Raw genomic sequence first — 17,211 nt, 5'->3', positions numbered from 1 at the left:
AGCGACCTACCTCCCGGCTGCTTAAATGCTCTTCTGGCTCTGGCTTACTTTATGGACAGCCATGAACTCACTAGCTGTCTTTCCAAACTCCAAAAGAATCTCACGGGGGAAGCTCTCTGTGTTAGCTCTCGTTCCCTTTTATTAGGGAACCATAAACTCAGAGTGAGAGGTCAGAGGTCCTCGATGCTGATGGCCACGTGAGAGATTCCTGCCGCTTTACCGGGGTCTAATCATAGAGGAAGCTGCTCCAAGCTGAACACTCACGTAGCCCAGGAAAGGATCTGCGTTTAGTTAAGTAAGAATGGTTGTCTGTTAATATAGTAAGCCTGATACGATACCATACTCCTGTAGTCCTGTTCTTGGAAAGGATTGTTGTTTAATGTTATCCTCAGCTACACGGTGAGTTAGAGACCAGCTTGGGCTATTTAAGAGGCTGTTTCGAATGCACGCATGCACGTACATGCCAAGTTCAAGGCTAGTCTGGACCATGTGATGCAAGCCTATCTTTGAAAAATGAAAGTGTTGGCTGTTAAAGAGCATATGCTGCTCTTGCAGAGGACCAGAGTTCAGACCCCAGCACCCACAGTGGAGTCTGAACCTCTCACTCACAACTACCTGAAACTCCAGCTGTAGGGAATCTACCGGCCTTTTCTGGCCTCTGAGGGAACTTTAAGGCACATGTGTGTACCCCCCAAACATACATACACATAAAAGAGTATAAATAAGATATTTTTAAAGGCGTGAAAGCGGGGTGTCAGATACGTAAAATGTCTCAGTGACTAAAGGCGCTTGCCGTGAAAGACAGCCTAAGTTTGATCTGCAGAGCCCATGTCAAAATGGAAGAAGGGAACTAATCTACAAAGTTGTTCTCTGACCGCTACACTTGTACCATGTGATATGCGTACCCACATAAATATGACCCACACATTAATAATATATAATAATAAAACAAAAACTAAAAATAATATTTATTTATTTATTTATTTATTTATTTATTTTTTGAGACAGGGTTTCTCTGTGTATCCCTGGCTGTCCCGGACCTCATTCTGTAGACCAGGCTGGCCTTGAACTCACAGAGATCCACCTGCCTCTGCCTCCCAAGTGCTGGGCTTAAAGGCTTGTACCACCACATGAAACATAGATTACATTAAAATAGGCAATGCGGGCTGGAGAGGTGGCTCAGTGGTTAGAGCACTGACTGCTCTTCCAGAGGTCCTGAGTTCAAATCCCAGCACCCACATGGTGGCTTACAACCATCTGGAATGGGATCTGATGCCCTCTTCTGGTGTGTCTGAGGACAGCGACAGTGTACACATATAAATAAAATAAATTCATAGTTCTTTAAAAAATATATGCAATGCTTGTCATGCACAGATATAGCAGAAACCATGAAATGACAGCATTTAGCACGTGCCTCGATTGCTCTAAGATTTACTCTGTCTCCCACACCATCTTTCTCACCCTCTCTTCTCACTTTCTCTCTACTTCCCATCATTCATCAAAACCTATTCTCAGAGTATAATTAAGATGGCCGCCCTGAACTCTGATACACAAAGGCTAACCCATCATAATGGCCTTCCCTCATATTCAGCCTCGCAGAGAGACAGATATGAAACCCATTATTGTACGGCGAGAAATCTGATGTGAGTGTAGCCGTGAGAGAGGCAAGGGTATCAGGTTTCGACCTTGGGAATCTGTCCTAGGGAGGCAGCCAGGTTCATAATCAGGCTTTCTCTTTGTTCAGACCTCTATCAAAGCGAGACACTGTATTATGTACTAGGAATTTGGACAAGCAAAAGACCTGCCTGGAGTGTTAAGATTGTTTGAAGGTGACACAGACCAGTAAGGGGGAAGGGGGTGTATAATCATAAGAGAAACCCAAGTCTTAGCACTGAGGGCAACCGTTCTTGCAAGGACAAAAAAGATTGTAGGGTCATATCCTGTCATGAAAACACGAGTATCACACTAAAGCTACAAATGGCCTCTAATCAATTTGGATACACACACACACACACACACACACACACACACACACACTCTTAGGATTTCTATTATTGTGACGAAACACCATGATCAAAAGCAACTCAGGGAAGCAAGGTTTAGTTGGCTTACACTTCCACATTGCTGTTCATCACCAAAAGAAATCAGGACAGGAAGTCACACAGGACAGGAACCTGGAGGCAGGAGCTGATGCAGAGGCCATGGATGCATGCTGCTTACTGGCTTGCTCCCCATGGCTTGATCAGCCTGCTTTCTTATAGAACCCAGGACCACCAGCCCAGGGGATGACACCGCCCACAATGGGTGAGGCCCCTCTTTATCCATTACTAATGGAGAAAATGTTCTACAGCCAAATCTTATGGAGGCATTTTCTTAGTTGAGGTTCCCTCCTCTCAGATGACTTTAGCCTGCATCAAATTGACATAAGACTATCCAGCGCGACATATTTCTGAATTCCATAAAACTGTTTCAGAACCCATTCTCCAAGCATAGACCCATTGTCCTTGAAAAATTAAGGAATGCCAAAAAGCCACATCAACAGAAAGGGGGCCTGGGAGGCTTCCTTGGGGGAGGGAATGGAGTCTAGCGATAGTTGGCATCAGTCAGAGAGAGAAGCGGGAGCAGGGAGGAACTGGAGGCAGAGAGAGGGGCTTTCCAGGCAGAGAATGACCAGTGGAAAGACACTGGTTTTTACACATGGGTAGACCTTGGGGGACAGCAAGTCTCATGGTGGCTGTGTGTAGAAACCCTGAGAGGAGGAGCAGGGAGGAAGAAGGAGGGAGAGAGGTTGGCAGAGAACAATTGAGATTCTGTGGAGAAAGCGAAAAGTATTTAGGGTGAGCTCTTTCTCCTCAGGAAAGAGGGTCAGCCTGAAAGCTTAACCATGCTTACTTAGTCCTGTGAACCGACTTGACATTTTGAGGGGAAAAAAGTCCCAGTAGGACTGCACAGGACAGACTCAGTACCCAGAATTTGGAAGCTGCTGCAGTTAAGGTGACAGGGGTTGAGTTCGTGCCAACTCATCAGTTGACCTGGCTCAGAGCCACTGCTTGTAAAGCAGGACCAGGTGGGGATTCAGTGGGGGAGGACAAAGAGAGGGAGGGAGGGAAGGAGAGAAAGAGAGAGAAACCACAGATAGAACTCAGGGCCTTGTAAACGTAAAGCAAACATGTGTGGTGCCCTACGCCTGTAATCCCAGCACTTGGGAAGCTGAGGCCATAATTTTGAGACTGATTGAACTGTTTCGAACAGTTTTTGAACTGATGGCTAAGGCAGCCTGAGTTACTTAGTGGGTTCAAGGCCAGCCCTGTGAGACAGTCACAAAATCAAATAGTATGAAGAGAGTTGGGGATGTAGTCCAAGAATGGATCAGGGACAGGTGTACACAGAAGACAGAAGGAAGCTCGAATCCTGGGAGCTGAGTAAGGAAAGGATAGATCCTAAGCCTTGTGTTGTCAAGTGAGTGATCTGGAAAAGTCCCTCAGGGATGCAGCAAACCGGTCAACCGTGATTGCTATGCCCAGCATCATTAGCTGAGGAAGGGCAGGGGCATGGTCCATGGACAAACGAGTTTGAGCAAAGAGAGCTGCCCTGCCAGTGGCCACTACTGTTCTTTGGTCATATTTAGTATTTAGCCATAATGACAGGAACAGAGTTAGTCAACATTAGAGAGTGGATGGAAAAGTTTTTAGTTTACAATGACGATGACCACCACCACCACCTCCTCCTCCTCCTCCTCTTCCTCTTCCTCCTCTTCCTCTTCCTCCTCTTCCTCTTCTCCTCCTCCTCCTCCCCTCTTCCTCCCTCTCCTCCTCCTTGTTCTTGGAGAGGGGATGCTGGGATGCCTCATCTCTCACTCTGCAGCCAGACTAGAACTTACAATGTGTCTCCGGCTGGCCTTGAACTTATGGTTCATCTCCTGCTTCAGCCTCCAGAGTGCTGAGACAACCAGCTTGAGCCACCATACCTGGCTCAACTTATAATTTTGTAAGCCTGCTTTTTCAGGTGCAATGCGAGCCTGCCTCTGGAGGAGGGAAAGAGTCTCCTGCATTCCCAAACACAACGTTTCTCAGAAACAGGTTCCAGGTAAACAGACTAGTAAGGCTCTGCAGGAAAACACCCCTTTCAGGAGTCTCCCAGGGGCTGCTTCTCTTTCTGTCCCCTCTCTGCAGCGCCCTCTCTTTCTCTATTGTCTTTTTGATCACTGATGGCTTCTTATGGTGGCTGAGTCACTGACAGGGTGCTGGTCAGTAAAACCTGTGTTCTGGGGGGAGGGTGGCTCTCCTCCAGTCTACTTGGGGTCTGAGGGATTAAAGAGCCCATTGGAGCATGATAGGAGGGGGAAGACAGTGTCCTTGCCCTCATGGATTTTAACATGCAAGGCATGATGTGGTCATATAATGGTAGTAGTGGTTATGAAGCTTGTATAGACACATGGCTTCTTTTCTAAAGCTGAAAGCAGGTTCCTTCTCTACGTTCACTAGCACACAGAACCTAGTGTTCAATCCACGCCCTTATGGACTTGCTACATTCTGAAAACAATATTTCTGAGACTAGGTTTTCAGACCACACAGCCTTACATGGAATCTGCCAGGCCCGGATGAAGTAACATGGGTGAGATCAGAGGTCTCTACCCCTTTTGCGTGAGGGTGTTGTCAAAGGACTTTCAGAGGGATTCTAGCAGATGCCCTGCATATCAGACATTGACATTAGGATTCCTAACAAAATTCCAGTTTCGAAGTAGCAACGAAAACAATTTTATGGCTGAGGGGTCACCACAACATGAGGAGCTGTATTAAAGGGTGCCAGCATTAGGAAGGTTGCGAAGCGCTGGGCTAGAGGCTCAGCAGAGCAGGTGGACACACAGCTAAGGAAAGTCTCACAAATACTGTTTGTTTAGGAGAAGATTGGAGCCGCAGCGAAGTCCCTGCAGGGTTCTCTTGTTCCGATGTTACGACGCTGGCGAGACGCTGGTGAGAATTTTGCTTCCCTCACTTCATCTACGAACGGCAGAATTCTTCTTTTAGTTGAGTCTCACCTGAAGTATTACTCTCCTTTCAAAAAACGCGTTTTAGCCGGGTGTAACTGCTTAATGGAGAGACTTCGGATCCCTACCAGGTTCACTTGGCAAAGAAAATAAAGCAAAAGTAACAATAAACAATGAAAGTGAGCCAGGAAAGCCTTGGCTGGATAAAAAGAAGGGGAAAAAAAGAAGAGGAGGAGGAGGAAGAGGAGGAGGAGGAGGAGGGGGAGGAAGGAGTAAGAAAGAAAGATAGGAAGAAAGAGAAAGGAAAAAAAGACAAAGAGACTGACTACTGGCTGAGAGAAAACTTTTATCTTTACAGCCAGAACGGAATCAGGATGTGGAGGGACACATTTCTGGCCGAGTCCCTCGTGCTGATCGGTGGGAATGCTGGGAAAGGTGCTCTCTTTGAGAGACCCTTGGCTCCTATAGATGCTTTCCTGCTCCGATTCCCACCGGTCAGGATAAGTTGTCCTGTCATCTGACCTCCTAGAAACGAGGACACTCCGAGATCCGGGTCTCAGCTTCCTAGCCAACTAGGACTCTGCCCCGGTCTCAGCCTCTGGCTCCGTGGGGCGCGCGGGCGGGGGCTCCCCTGAGCATCTAGTTGGAGTATCCGAGCGCCGAGCGGTCCCCAGACGGCGTGGACCTGAGACTGCAACTCTGTTTCCGAGGAGTGCGCCTGGAGTTACCACTGCCCCGTGGATTTTACGTTCTAAAATGAACAATATAAGCGAAGGTTACACCGCTGCCTGGTACCTCTTAAGTTCAGACAAACACCAGCCCATCACTAGGGAGGGCATCACTAGGGAGGATATCGTGGGGATGCTGTTGGGAGTCAGTCCACCTGGGTGGGGGAAGACTGTGCACTCGCCCTTGCTCCTCCCACCTCCAACCTTCCTCCAACACCCCGGGATCTCTCAAGGCAGCTCTGCCCTCCTTGTCCCGGGGACCCTGCGGCAGACACCGCACTGGGCATGCTCGGGCGGCAGCTGGCCCGGCGGGTCGCCGCGCCTCCACCTGGCTGTCCCGCCCCCCCCGTAAGACGAGCGCGCAGCACCTGGCGGCGCCCGGTAGGGGGAGGAGACGGCGCGGGGCGGCGCTGCGCGTTCCCGAGCCGTGGCCCAACTTTCCCCCCCAACTTCCCTCCTGGGGGTGCAGTCCCCGGATCCCGGGTTGAGGAGACGCCGACCCGGGCGCAGAGCCGAGTTCCTGGAAGGAGGAGCGCGCGGGACCCCACCGTATGGCCAGCTCCGGCACTTCGTCCCCAGTGGGCGCGGGGAGCCCCGATCTTGAGCAGGTGAGCGCCCCCACCTGTGGCTGCCTCCCCCTCTCCCAAACTCTGCGGCGATGATGGGTTGGGGTTGGGATCCCAGAAGACCAGGGGACACGGGGACCTTGCAGGAGCCCTGTGTTACAGAATGGGAGCCTGAGAAGCCTGGGAGGGGACATTGACTCTGCTCGTCGCCGGGTCTCGGTGGACCGAGACTGGACCGGAGTTTGGCACCCGCCCTGAGTGCGAGCTCCTAGCGGGCACCGCAACCCCAGCGTCCCCAGGGAGTAGGAAGGGGTGTACGCGGGGCTTCTGTTCCGATCATTTGCTCCGGAAAAGCAACCCGGGGCGCCGGGCACCCGGCGGGCCCACCTGCGACTGGCGTCTTCGGGTTTCGTGTTCTCCGCCAGGCCGAACTCGCCTGAAGACATGATCCGCGACCACTGCACCTTTAACGGGGAAGTCACCTGGCTGGGAAAGTTAACCTTCAGTTCGGATTTCTTTTCTTTTGCTTTCTTTCTTTTTCCCTCCGCCCCCCACCCCCACTTTGAAGGTGAGTCTGCTCCATAGGGAGCGGAGGGGCAAGGCAGCATGCTTTCGAAATTGGGGTATAAAAACGCAGAGCCCTGGGGCACCGTAGCAGTGCCAAGGGGCGGCTCTAGGTGGGTTCTCCCCGCCCCCCCGCCCCCACTCCATCCCCCACCTATGGCATCCGAGAGCAACTTGCGCCAAGAAAAAAAAAAAAAATCAAGTGCTTGAGGAACACAGCAGTAGCTTCCAGTTTCTTTCCTGGTGCCCCACAGACCCTGCTCCTCTAAGCCTTGGGGCTGTCAGCGTTGTGGGCACCGAACAGGGTAATGCGTGTTCGTGGAATGCATCCTGAAGGGGACCCTAAAACCTTAGTTATCCTGGGGGTTGAGGGAAGTAGGGGATGGCCGCAGGCGGGACGGGGGCGTGCGTGTCAGGAGGAGGAAAATAACTTTCGTTTAACTTTTGAGACTGAAAAAATTATTTATGTACATTCAGGACCTACTTTAGGAAAACAACATATAACTACATTAAAAAAATACACCCTGGAGCAGGCTCGAAACATCGGTTTACTTAGCTTGACATCTGTTAGCTTATTCATGTCTTTCATTTAGTTTCCCAAGCTCCCAGGAATCCGGAACATTTAAAAAGACCTACCACTCTTCACAAAGTGTATGTGTGCGCGCGCGCATTTTCTTGCAATCTGATTGTGAGTTTTGATTTTGTTTGTTGGAGACTAAACGTGGTCTGTCTAAATTTAGAATTGGTCACGTTCTTGTTCTCTTAGAGACTGTTTTACCTCCCTCAGGGTTACATCGGTTCTCGCTGCAGGAGAGTGGCTAGTCCAGGTAGGCGTCTGTAGGGAGTCTGACAAGGCCGCAGGCTCAGGGGAAGGCAGACTGCTGCCCCAGCACTTCAGGCCTCAGTAGAATCTGCTGACCTGGGCTCAACCCAATGCATCTCTTAGGAGGCACATGCTCTATGCTGGAAGGGAATGCAAAATTAAACTGTTTCTAAAACAGCGCGATCTGGGTACTTTTCTAATCCAGCGACTCATTGGGTAGGCAGCCAGGTTCTCTGGATTCAATCAGCTGAGGGTGAAGACCTGAGCTGTGTCTGGACCAGAGCTGACTGTTTAACTTGTGATGTTTCTCATAAATCCTTTTGTTAAGACATAAATAAATGCATTTCCTTAATCTGTACTTTGTGTGTTAGGCTCCACACTTGAACAGTGGAGAGACCGGTCCTCTGTTTGGGATCCAGGGTAACGTTGAATCCTGAGTCTGTTTGCATTTCTGTGGGGGTGGCTATGCCAGCATTGTGTGTGTGTGTGTGTGTGTGTGTGTGTGTGTGTTTTCTTTATTCAGGACCTAGTTGTATTTCTTTTCACAGTGATTAGTCAGCTCAGAAAGCCAGTGGGTTCTGATAATCGAAAAGAATATGAGTATTCTGTTTCTAGGTGGTTTTCCCCATATAGATTAATTATTTAAGAGAACTCACTGGGGCGAGGGGGGAACTTTGATGCATGTGTCTGTGCACTGGTCAGAGGACAACTTCAGATGGAAATCCTTGTCCTCCACCTTGTCTGAGACAGGGTCCCCTGTCTGCTGCTGTATATGCCAGGTTGGTTGTCCCAGAGATTAATGGCCCAGCATTCTGCTGTCTCTACCTCCCATCTCACTATAGGTACACTCGGGTAACAGATGTGTACCACCACGTCCAGCTTTCCCTGTGCTCTTGGGATCTGAACGCGGGTCAGTCGTGAACAGCAAGTGTTTCCCCCAGGTGCCATCTTCCCAGTCTTCAAAAGATCCGGTTTTTTTTTTTTTTTTTTTTTTTTGGTTCTTTTTTTTTTCCGGAGCTGGGGACCGAACCCAGGGCCTTGTGCTTCCTAGGCAAGCGCTCTACCACTGAGCTAAATCCCCAACCCCACCGTTTTTTTTTTTTTTTTTGTTTGTTTTGTTTTTTTTTTTGTTTTTTTTTTAAATGCACAAATTGCATGCATCTTTTCGTCCAGTGTATCACTGTGGTTGTGGAAACCAATGAGAATGACTGCTTGGTGTTTTTACGCGAGAGTAATTCTGAGCAGGAATATGGTCAAATAGGCTTTGACAGCTGGCCTCGCTACCGTTTCCCCAAGCTCCACTTGCTAAAACTTAGCCTTCTGAACAGACCAAGGAAAGGCACTATTGACCTTGGCCAGGCCTGGTGTGACCTTCCCTGTGTGTGCTATCTGAGCTGTTCCTAGGTTCCTGCTCTTAGCTCTTGCCAGTCTGAATGACAGTGACATGCTGGTTTAACATGAGAGGACCCGGAACAATGGGGCTCTTAAATTGCAACCTTTTCCTCTTCCCTCTTTTCACAACCTTTCCAATATCATGGGAAAACACTTTTATTTTTAACTTATTTACATTTCGTTTATGTGCATTGGTGTTTTGCCTGCACTCACGTCTATGTGGACATGTCAGATCTTGGAGTTACAGACAGCTGTGAGCTGCTGTGTGGTTGCTGGGATTTGAACCTCAGTCCTCTGGAAGTTCTCAGTCAGTGCCCTTAACCACTGAGTTCTCTCTCCGGCCCCGAAAACACTTTTCAAGTATTAGATTGCATTCTATTTTATAGACCCCTCTCCTTCACCCTAAGACAAGATCATGCTTGCTCTGGATTCCAGACTAGCTTTGAACTTGCCATCCTCCTGCCTCAGCCTTTGAGTGCTGGGATTATGAAAGTACATATATCTTATGGCTGCCATTAATTAGGTTTTGGACTTTCTGTGATATTTGTCTACCTTCTAGTAGGCCTTTCTGTTTGTTTGTTTTGATTTTTTTCTACCATGCTGGGGATCATGCTGGGGTCTTTTTTTTTTTTAAGATTTATTTATTTATTCATGTATATGAGTACACTGTAGCTGTCTTCAGACACACCAGAAGAGGGCATCAGATCTCATTACAGATGTCTGTGACTACCATGTGGTTGCTGGGATTTGAACTCAGGACCTCTGGAAGAGCAATCAGTGCTCTTAACCACTGAGCCATCTCTCCAGCCCCAAACTTGGGAGTTTTACACATGCTAAGCTTGAGCTCTATGGAGCTTTTAGCCCCCTCTTAGGAATGTTGTAGTGTCCAAAGCCTGGCTGGTTATTCCTTGGAAACAGGGAGTATCATTAGGATTAGGATCATGGGTAGCCTGTCTCCAAGGATACTGTCTACTCTTTCCCGATTGGACTCTAAGAGACACGGGTCATGACTCTGGAATCCTCAGTTCTGACTGAAGCCACCTTGGGTACTTGCTTTATCATTGCTGGAGTATGGGCAAACTCTCCCAGTGGATTCCTCTCCTCGAAGAGTCATCGCTATTTCCCAGAAACCCATTAGGCCTCTGGTTTGACCAGGCAAGTGTGACTACTGATAAAAAATTAGATATGATTCTTTGATGTATTTAGGGAATTAACTCTCAGCTTCCTGTCTGGAGAAGTCCTATGGGTATTACTTAACCAATGGGCAAGAGGCAAACAGCCACGTGAAATTTACGTTTTCATTTTGGACTGGGGGTAGTGTTTTCCCCAGAATAAGCTGCCACCACCATCTGGTAGAATCTGTTAATAATCCCAGGTGGCATCACTTTTGAGACATGAGATAAATTATTCTGCCGTCACTTTGAACATTTCCAGATAATTCCAAGGAAAGGGGCCTCCCGGAGAACCAGTGTGAGCATGCAGGAGAAAGAGGCTGAGCCCGAGTTAATTCTGGGGCTGTTGTAGACTGAAGAATGTGGGGCTTCTTACTCCTTTGGAAATGCTGTTTTCAAGATGTTTTTCAAAGATAACCTTGGTGACTCAGTAGCAGCTGGCTCGCCCCATTAGCATGCAGCAGAATTCCTGGATGGGGCAGCTTCTCTGTGTCTTTAAAGCAGGCACAACTAGGGGCAAAATAGGTTCTAAACTCAGTCATAGGTAAAATCTGCTTGTGGGTTGTATGTCTATTGGTTGAGGGTTTTTTTTTGTTTTTTGTTTTTTGTTTTTTATTTAGTACTAGTTAAGTACCAGAAATGTAATCAACCCTTAATAAAACAACCAATCAAATAAATACAGAGGTTGGAGGGAGGAAACCTTTCTTGTCCCACATTCTTTTTTCATGTGTCTTCATTCTTAGCTGTCTGGAAGAAAGTTTCGTTTTCAAAGCTGCAAGCTCACTTTTTTGTCTTGTTTGTTTTTTGCCCTCCTTCTCCCTCCTCCCCTCCCTCCTCCTCTCCCCTCCTCCCCCTCCTCCTCCCCTCCCTCTTCCCTTTCTTCCTCCCCCTTCCCTCCTTTCCCTCCCATCCTCCTCCCCCCTCCCTCCTTCTCCCTCCCTCCCCCTCTCTTCTCTTCTGGGGAGAGAAGTGGGGAGAGGAGTGATCAGAATAGAAATCGTCCTTATAGGAACAAAAGAACCCCGAGTGAAGATCAAAGATGGCAGGGAACTGACCACTCTCATTTTCCGATCAGCAGTAACTGTCTTCTGTATCTGGCTCATAGCATCCGCCACAGGTACTTGGAGTGCACTGAAGTAAAGCCATGTTTAGGGATGAGTGGTTCCTGATCCTTCAGAGTTAGTACCGCTCAAAGCCTTGTGTGGCTGGGCAGTCAACAGGCAGCCTCACCCGCTGCTTGGGCAAGCACTGACCACTGACCAGGTCCACTGGGAAGCAACTGGCATTGTTTGTCAGGTTAAGGGGTTCTCTATGACCCAGCAGTATCCACTTCCACGGGTGGGTACAGAATGTGTTATAGGTCCCCAGGGACTATGTCTAAGATCTCTCTCTCTCTCTCTCTCTCTCTCTCTCTCTCTCTCTCTCTCTCTGCTGCGCTAGGGGTGGTGTCAGGAGTGGAAGGGGGAAGCACATCTCTTCTCTCTTTCTATCTTCTTTATATGGGTTCCAGAGATGGGAGTCAGCTCATTAGGCTCTCGTAGTAAGTGGTTTTACACACCGTGGCCATCTCAGCTCGGCTCCGTGCTGGATGGTAAAGGCTGGACTTTGGATCGGAGGAGAAAAGGAAAATTGCAGCTACACACGGCGAAGTGTCCGTTATTAGTGGAAGCAAGCTCATGTGTGGCTCTTAAGGGTGTAGTGCTGCAGGAAGAAAGTAAGAACATGGGGGCTCGGGCTGGAGAGATGGCTCAGCGGTTAAGAGCACTGACTGCCCTTCCCGAGGTCCTGAGTTCAATTCCCAGCAACCACATGGTGGCTCACAACCATCTGTAATGGGATCCAATTCCCTCTTCTGGTGTGTCTGAAGACAGCTACAGTGTACTCAAAAATAAATAAATAAGTAAACAAATAAAAAAAAAAAGAACATGGGGGCTCTAAGTATTAGACTCTTTGTGAGAGCTAAATTTCATATGCCTAGCTGGCCTGGGCGGTACAGATATGTATCTTGTAACTACTAGAGAGGCTGAGGCAAGAGATAGCTAGCTCCCGAGTGTGAGGGTGGCCTGGTGTATTAGGGTTCTCTAGAGGTCCAGAACTTAATTTTTTTTTTTCAGAGCTGGGGACCAAATCCAGGGCCTTGCGCTTGCTAGGCAAGCGCTCTACCACTGAGCTAAATCCCCGACCCCCCAGAACTTAAATTTTTAACCTTTTATTAATTTACTTATTTATTCATTCCACATTGTGCAGCCCCTCCTTCCCCAACTACCCCTTCCCTTCACATCTGAGAATAGGGAGGTTCCTACCTGGATACCAATCCCACTGAGGCCAGACAAGACAGCCCAGTTAGGGGAACAGGATCTATAGGCAAGCAACAGAGTCATTGTTGGGGGACCAGCATGAAGACCAAGCTCCTACATAAGTGGGAGACTGGGGGATGGGGTTTGAGGGGTGGGGCTTAGGTCCAGCCCTTGTATACTCTCTGGTTGATAGTTCAGTCTCTGGAAGTCCCAAAGGGTTCAGGTTAGTTGACACTGTTGGTCTTCCTGTGGAGTCCCTGAACCTTCTGGGTCCCCCAAACCTCCCCCCAACTCTTCCACAAGACGTTTAGAGCTCAGTCTGATGTTTGTCTGTGGTTCTCTGGCATCTGTTTTGGTCAGCTGCTGGGTGGAGTCTCTCAGAGGACAGTCATGCTAGGCTCCTGTCTGTGAATCCAGGCTGTGACAAACATAGCCTGAGGTTCTAAAGTAGTGGAAGGAGGAGGGCAGGTCTTCAGTGTATCCCTGTAGAGCTAGAGGACCAGAATTAATATATATATATATATATGTATATTTATATATATATGTGTGTGTATGTGTTTGTGTGTCTATATGTATGTATATATATATATGTATGTGTGTGTGTGTGTACACACATATGGGAATGCATATGTATACACTCACACATATGGGCTTATTAAAATGGCAGTCAGTGGAAGGTCTAAGAGTTCAGTAATTGTTCAGTCCATGCAGCTCCATGTCTCAGCGGCTTTTCATTATTGAAGTGGAAGTCTCTGTATATGTGATACGACTCATGTAGTGTTTTGCTGAGACAGACTCATGTGATGTTTTGCTGAGGCAAGATCCATGGGAGGACAAGTGATGTTTGGAAAGAGTATTAATAGGACTCAATGGACAGTGATGGCGTGCTTGCGTGCACACCAAAGCTTTGCAATGTTTTGTTGGTCTTGAGTCTTGAGAGAGGCATAGCAGAGAACTTCTGACAGTTCTCACTGATTTGTGCTAATTTGGCGGAGGCCTGGCGGTTTCTGCTGGATTGTGCCACCACTGATGATTCGTGTTTGCTATCCTGATACTACTGAACTGGATTGCTGGTATCCTGACTGTGTGGTTTGTGTATGCTCAACCCAGGGAATGGCATTATTAGAAGGTGTGGTCCTGTTGAGTAGACGTGTCACTGTGTAGCCTCGTTGGAGTGGGTGTGGCCTTGTTGGAGTGGGTGTGGCCTTGTTGAAGTAGGTGTGGCCTTGTTGGAATAGGTTTGGTTTCAAGACCCCACATCTTAGCTTCCTGGAAGTCAGTATTCTGCTAGCAGCCTTCAGATGAAGATGTAGAACTCTCAGCTCCTCCTGCACCATGCCTGCCTGGATGCTGCCATGTTCCCACCTTGATGATAATGGACTGAACCTCTGAACCTGTAAGCCAGCCCAATTAAATGTTGTCCTTTATAAGAATTGCCTTGGCCATGGTGTCCGTTCACAGCAGTAAAACCTAAACTAAGACACTATCATCCCTCTCCTTATTTGAACTTTGTGACCCCTGGCAGCCCTTTGGCCCCACTTCACATGCTTTCTTCCCACCAGTTTTTATTCACACTCTCCAGTATCATACGTAGCATTTCTTGGAGAGCCTTCTCTGGTGGCATTTGATGTATACTACTGGGGTGACTGACTACTCAGTCTTCTAGGGACAGGAGGCTCCTAGAGGGCACACTTACGTTCTCTTCTTTGTAAAAATGGCTTTCCTTATGGTTTTGAGACGGTCTCACTGTGTATAGCCCTAGCTGGTCTTGAACCAGCTATGATAACTGGGCTGATCTCAAACTCACAGTCTGCCTACATGAGTCTGCCTCCTGAATGCTGGGACTAAAGGTGAGCACCGTCATACCCGACCCAAGTCATCCCTGTTGGACAGCATTTATCTATGTAGTTTCTATGGGGCAGTGTTGAAGTTCTTTTGATATTTAAGAGCCTTAAAAATTCAATTTGAATCCACTGAAGATATAACATTTTGAAATTAGAGGTCTGTTGACAGGATGTCTAAGTGTAGCGTTGGGCTCTTGTTGGAACTACCTGTGGCAAGCGAAATTAGCATCTCAAAGAGTCATCTCTTCTTTAAACAAAGGTTCACGGCCCATAATGTTGTAACTGAGTTTTACTCTGGATGAATATTTGTGTTAATATATGTTAATGAGAAGCACTTTCACTGTTTATTATCTTGGTAAGAAGGCACTGTTCCCATAAAGTCTCTCTCTGCCAGAGAACATTATCTTCTTTCCTCTGAGCCTTCATTTCTACTCCCGGGGTTTTGCTGATGTTTTGTTTTGCTTTTATCATGAGGTGGTGGCAATTTTTTCTGTGAGGTGGTTTTCCAGATAGAGATTCTATTTTGTTTTTTTTAAGGGATGAAGACACACAATTTATTTTATATATGATTTTTTAACATCTTATAAGGAACAATAAATAGAAAATACTCCCAAGTATTTTATACTTATATAGAAATATACTTATATAGAAATATTAAAATGAATTTCCCCTCATTTTTTTCCAAATGTAGAAAGGGCACAGATAGGAAAATAAAATAAAACCATTTAAACATATAAAACTTAACAGATTTTAGGTACCAAAGTGCCAACTTACTTTATTTGATCAGGAAATCTAACAATATAAAAAAGTTAAGGTTTCCTTGAAGTCACAGTCGCTTTCCAAAGATTCAATAGTAGAAACAACCAACGTTGCCACAACGCAGAATAAGCTGTCATTCATGAAAACATCGTGAGCGCAGTTGTCATTCATGAAAATATCGTGAGCGCAGTTGTCCGTGTCTGCATCCCAGAAACAGCGAGCAGCCATGAATGCTACTTCACCCCTCTGTTCTCCAATCACCACTTGCACCACCATTTTATACCCGTTATATCCCAATTCTTTTAGCTTTCCTTTAATCATTTCTGATAGACGTTTTGTGAGTTGAGGCATTTCATCCGGAGGCTGTTCGGCACCTGCCAATTCTTCCTTGAGCACAGCATGGATGCAGTCTTTATCCACAGAAGGTCTAAACCTTTGCTGGAAAATGGGTCTCAGAATGTAGGTGTTCTCAGGCTCCCCTGAGTTCTTGTCGGCCTCAGACAAGCCCTCGGAGGCACTGGCTGTTAAGGACTGGCCTCTGGCGGACATGGCCATATCTCTGTGTCTGGATCCAGCAGACCTCTAGAGGGAGGGACAGATAGAGATTCTTGAAAGAATGAGTTGGCAATAGGAGGAAGTGAATCCGTTCTTCCCGCTGTGGAAAGATAGCAGCCAGAGTGTGGTGATGAGAGAGATTTCATGAGGAAGGCAAACAGCATTTTGGGCCTCTCCTTACAGTTCCAGACCCAGGGCTCGGGTCTTCCGATGGGTCTCTAAGGTGTAGAAGTGCATAGCACAGCATGTGACAGTATAATCGAAGTCAAGAAATGTGCAGGGGAAAGTATCCATAGTATTGTGACAGGGTTCTGTCCTTCATACGGAAGTGTGCAACAGGTCCTCACACATGGAGGAACGAGCTAAAGTCACAGGAAAGGAGGATCCTGGGGAAGGAGTGTGCACCTCATACCTCATAGAGCCAGAGGAAAATTGGCTAATAATATAGAAAAGGGTGTTAAATCTCTCTCTCTCTCTCTCTCTCTCTCTCTCTCTCTCTCTCTCTCTCACACACACACACACACACACACATGCACACACACAAACATACACATACATACACACACATACACATATACACACACATATATAACACACACATATATACACACACCACACATACACACACAAACATACACAAACATACACACATACATACACAAACATAGACACATACACACACATATATACATACATAACACATACACACATATATACATACACACATACATATAAACACATACACATAGAAACATACATACACATATACATATACATACATATGTATGCATACATACCACACATATACATTCATACACACATGCACATACATACACACACATACACGTAGAAGCTTACATACACATACATACCCATACACACACATATACGTTCATACACACATACATATGTACACATGAACAAACACACATACACACACATGCACACACAGTTTTTTCCCCCAGTGCCCCTGTCCCAAGTGACAATTTGTGCAATGATTTGGGGGTAAACTTGGGCATATTTTTCATCCACTGAAACAGAATAGAAACAGGCCTGCCCTTTGCTCCAGTTTTGTGAGCTTCTGTTGCAGAAGTAAAGAGATATTTTTAAGGATGTTGATTCCAGACATGCTTTTAAAGTAAAGATACTGGGAAACAAGCATCTTAATAGGACTTGGGGAATGTACTGTTTACTTTCTAAAAATCAGAGCGATGTGTGGCAAAGGAAGAGGATGTCCCCTGATTATTTTTAAGAGAAAAACAAAGTACAGAGTAATGGGTATAAGACGGTATGATTCCAAGAACAAAAAGGAGAAAATGAAGTCTGACATTTGCGTAGATGTTGTCAGTTTCCTTAGGGTGATGAAAATTTGAGGACAGGGTGAAATTATTAGCTTTCCTTTCTGCTGTTTAGTTGTATATATTGAATCAAGCATGCATTTTGTAAAAAGGTACAATAAATAAACAAAAAATTCAATAAGAGAGCTAGCTTTTAAATTTTTTATTGGATTTTTTTAATTTACAT

The 17,211-nt window shown here is 46.7% G+C and overlaps 1 protein-coding gene, 1 long non-coding RNA gene and 1 pseudogene across 3 annotated transcripts in view; 1 reads left to right on the top strand and 2 right to left on the bottom strand.

Moving 5' to 3' along the window:
- Window positions 1–5,313: 5,313 nt before the first annotated feature.
- On the bottom strand, window positions 5,314–6,950 carry LOC120099015 (uncharacterized). Its single transcript, XR_015645773.1, has 2 exons — window positions 6,669–6,950; window positions 5,314–5,738 (listed from the first exon to the last, which is right to left on the bottom strand). It is a non-coding gene; the product is annotated as an uncharacterized LOC120099015 (long non-coding RNA).
- The window catches only part of Ank3 (ankyrin 3), a 624,211-nt gene continuing 612,345 nt past the window's right edge, over window positions 5,346–17,211 (top strand). For both annotated transcript variants that reach the window (XM_087597726.1, XM_087597706.1), the window contains exon 1: window positions 5,346–6,323. In XM_087597726.1, coding sequence (XP_087453852.1) covers window positions 6,267–6,323 — 57 coding nt within the window. In that variant the 5' untranslated portion in view covers window positions 5,346–6,266. The remainder of the gene's footprint in view (window positions 6,324–17,211) is intronic.
- Window positions 15,221–15,687, bottom strand: Dynlt2b-ps1 (dynein light chain Tctex-type 2B, pseudogene 1; annotated as a pseudogene).

This window comes from Rattus norvegicus, chromosome 20, assembly GCF_021556685.1.
Source record: "Rattus norvegicus strain SHRSP/BbbUtx chromosome 20, alternate assembly SHRSP_T2T, whole genome shotgun sequence".
Classification (NCBI taxonomy): domain Eukaryota; kingdom Metazoa; phylum Chordata; class Mammalia; order Rodentia; family Muridae; genus Rattus; species Rattus norvegicus.
The sequence above is the reverse complement of the archived record's forward strand: the minus strand, read 5'-3'. Positions and strand labels throughout refer to the sequence as shown.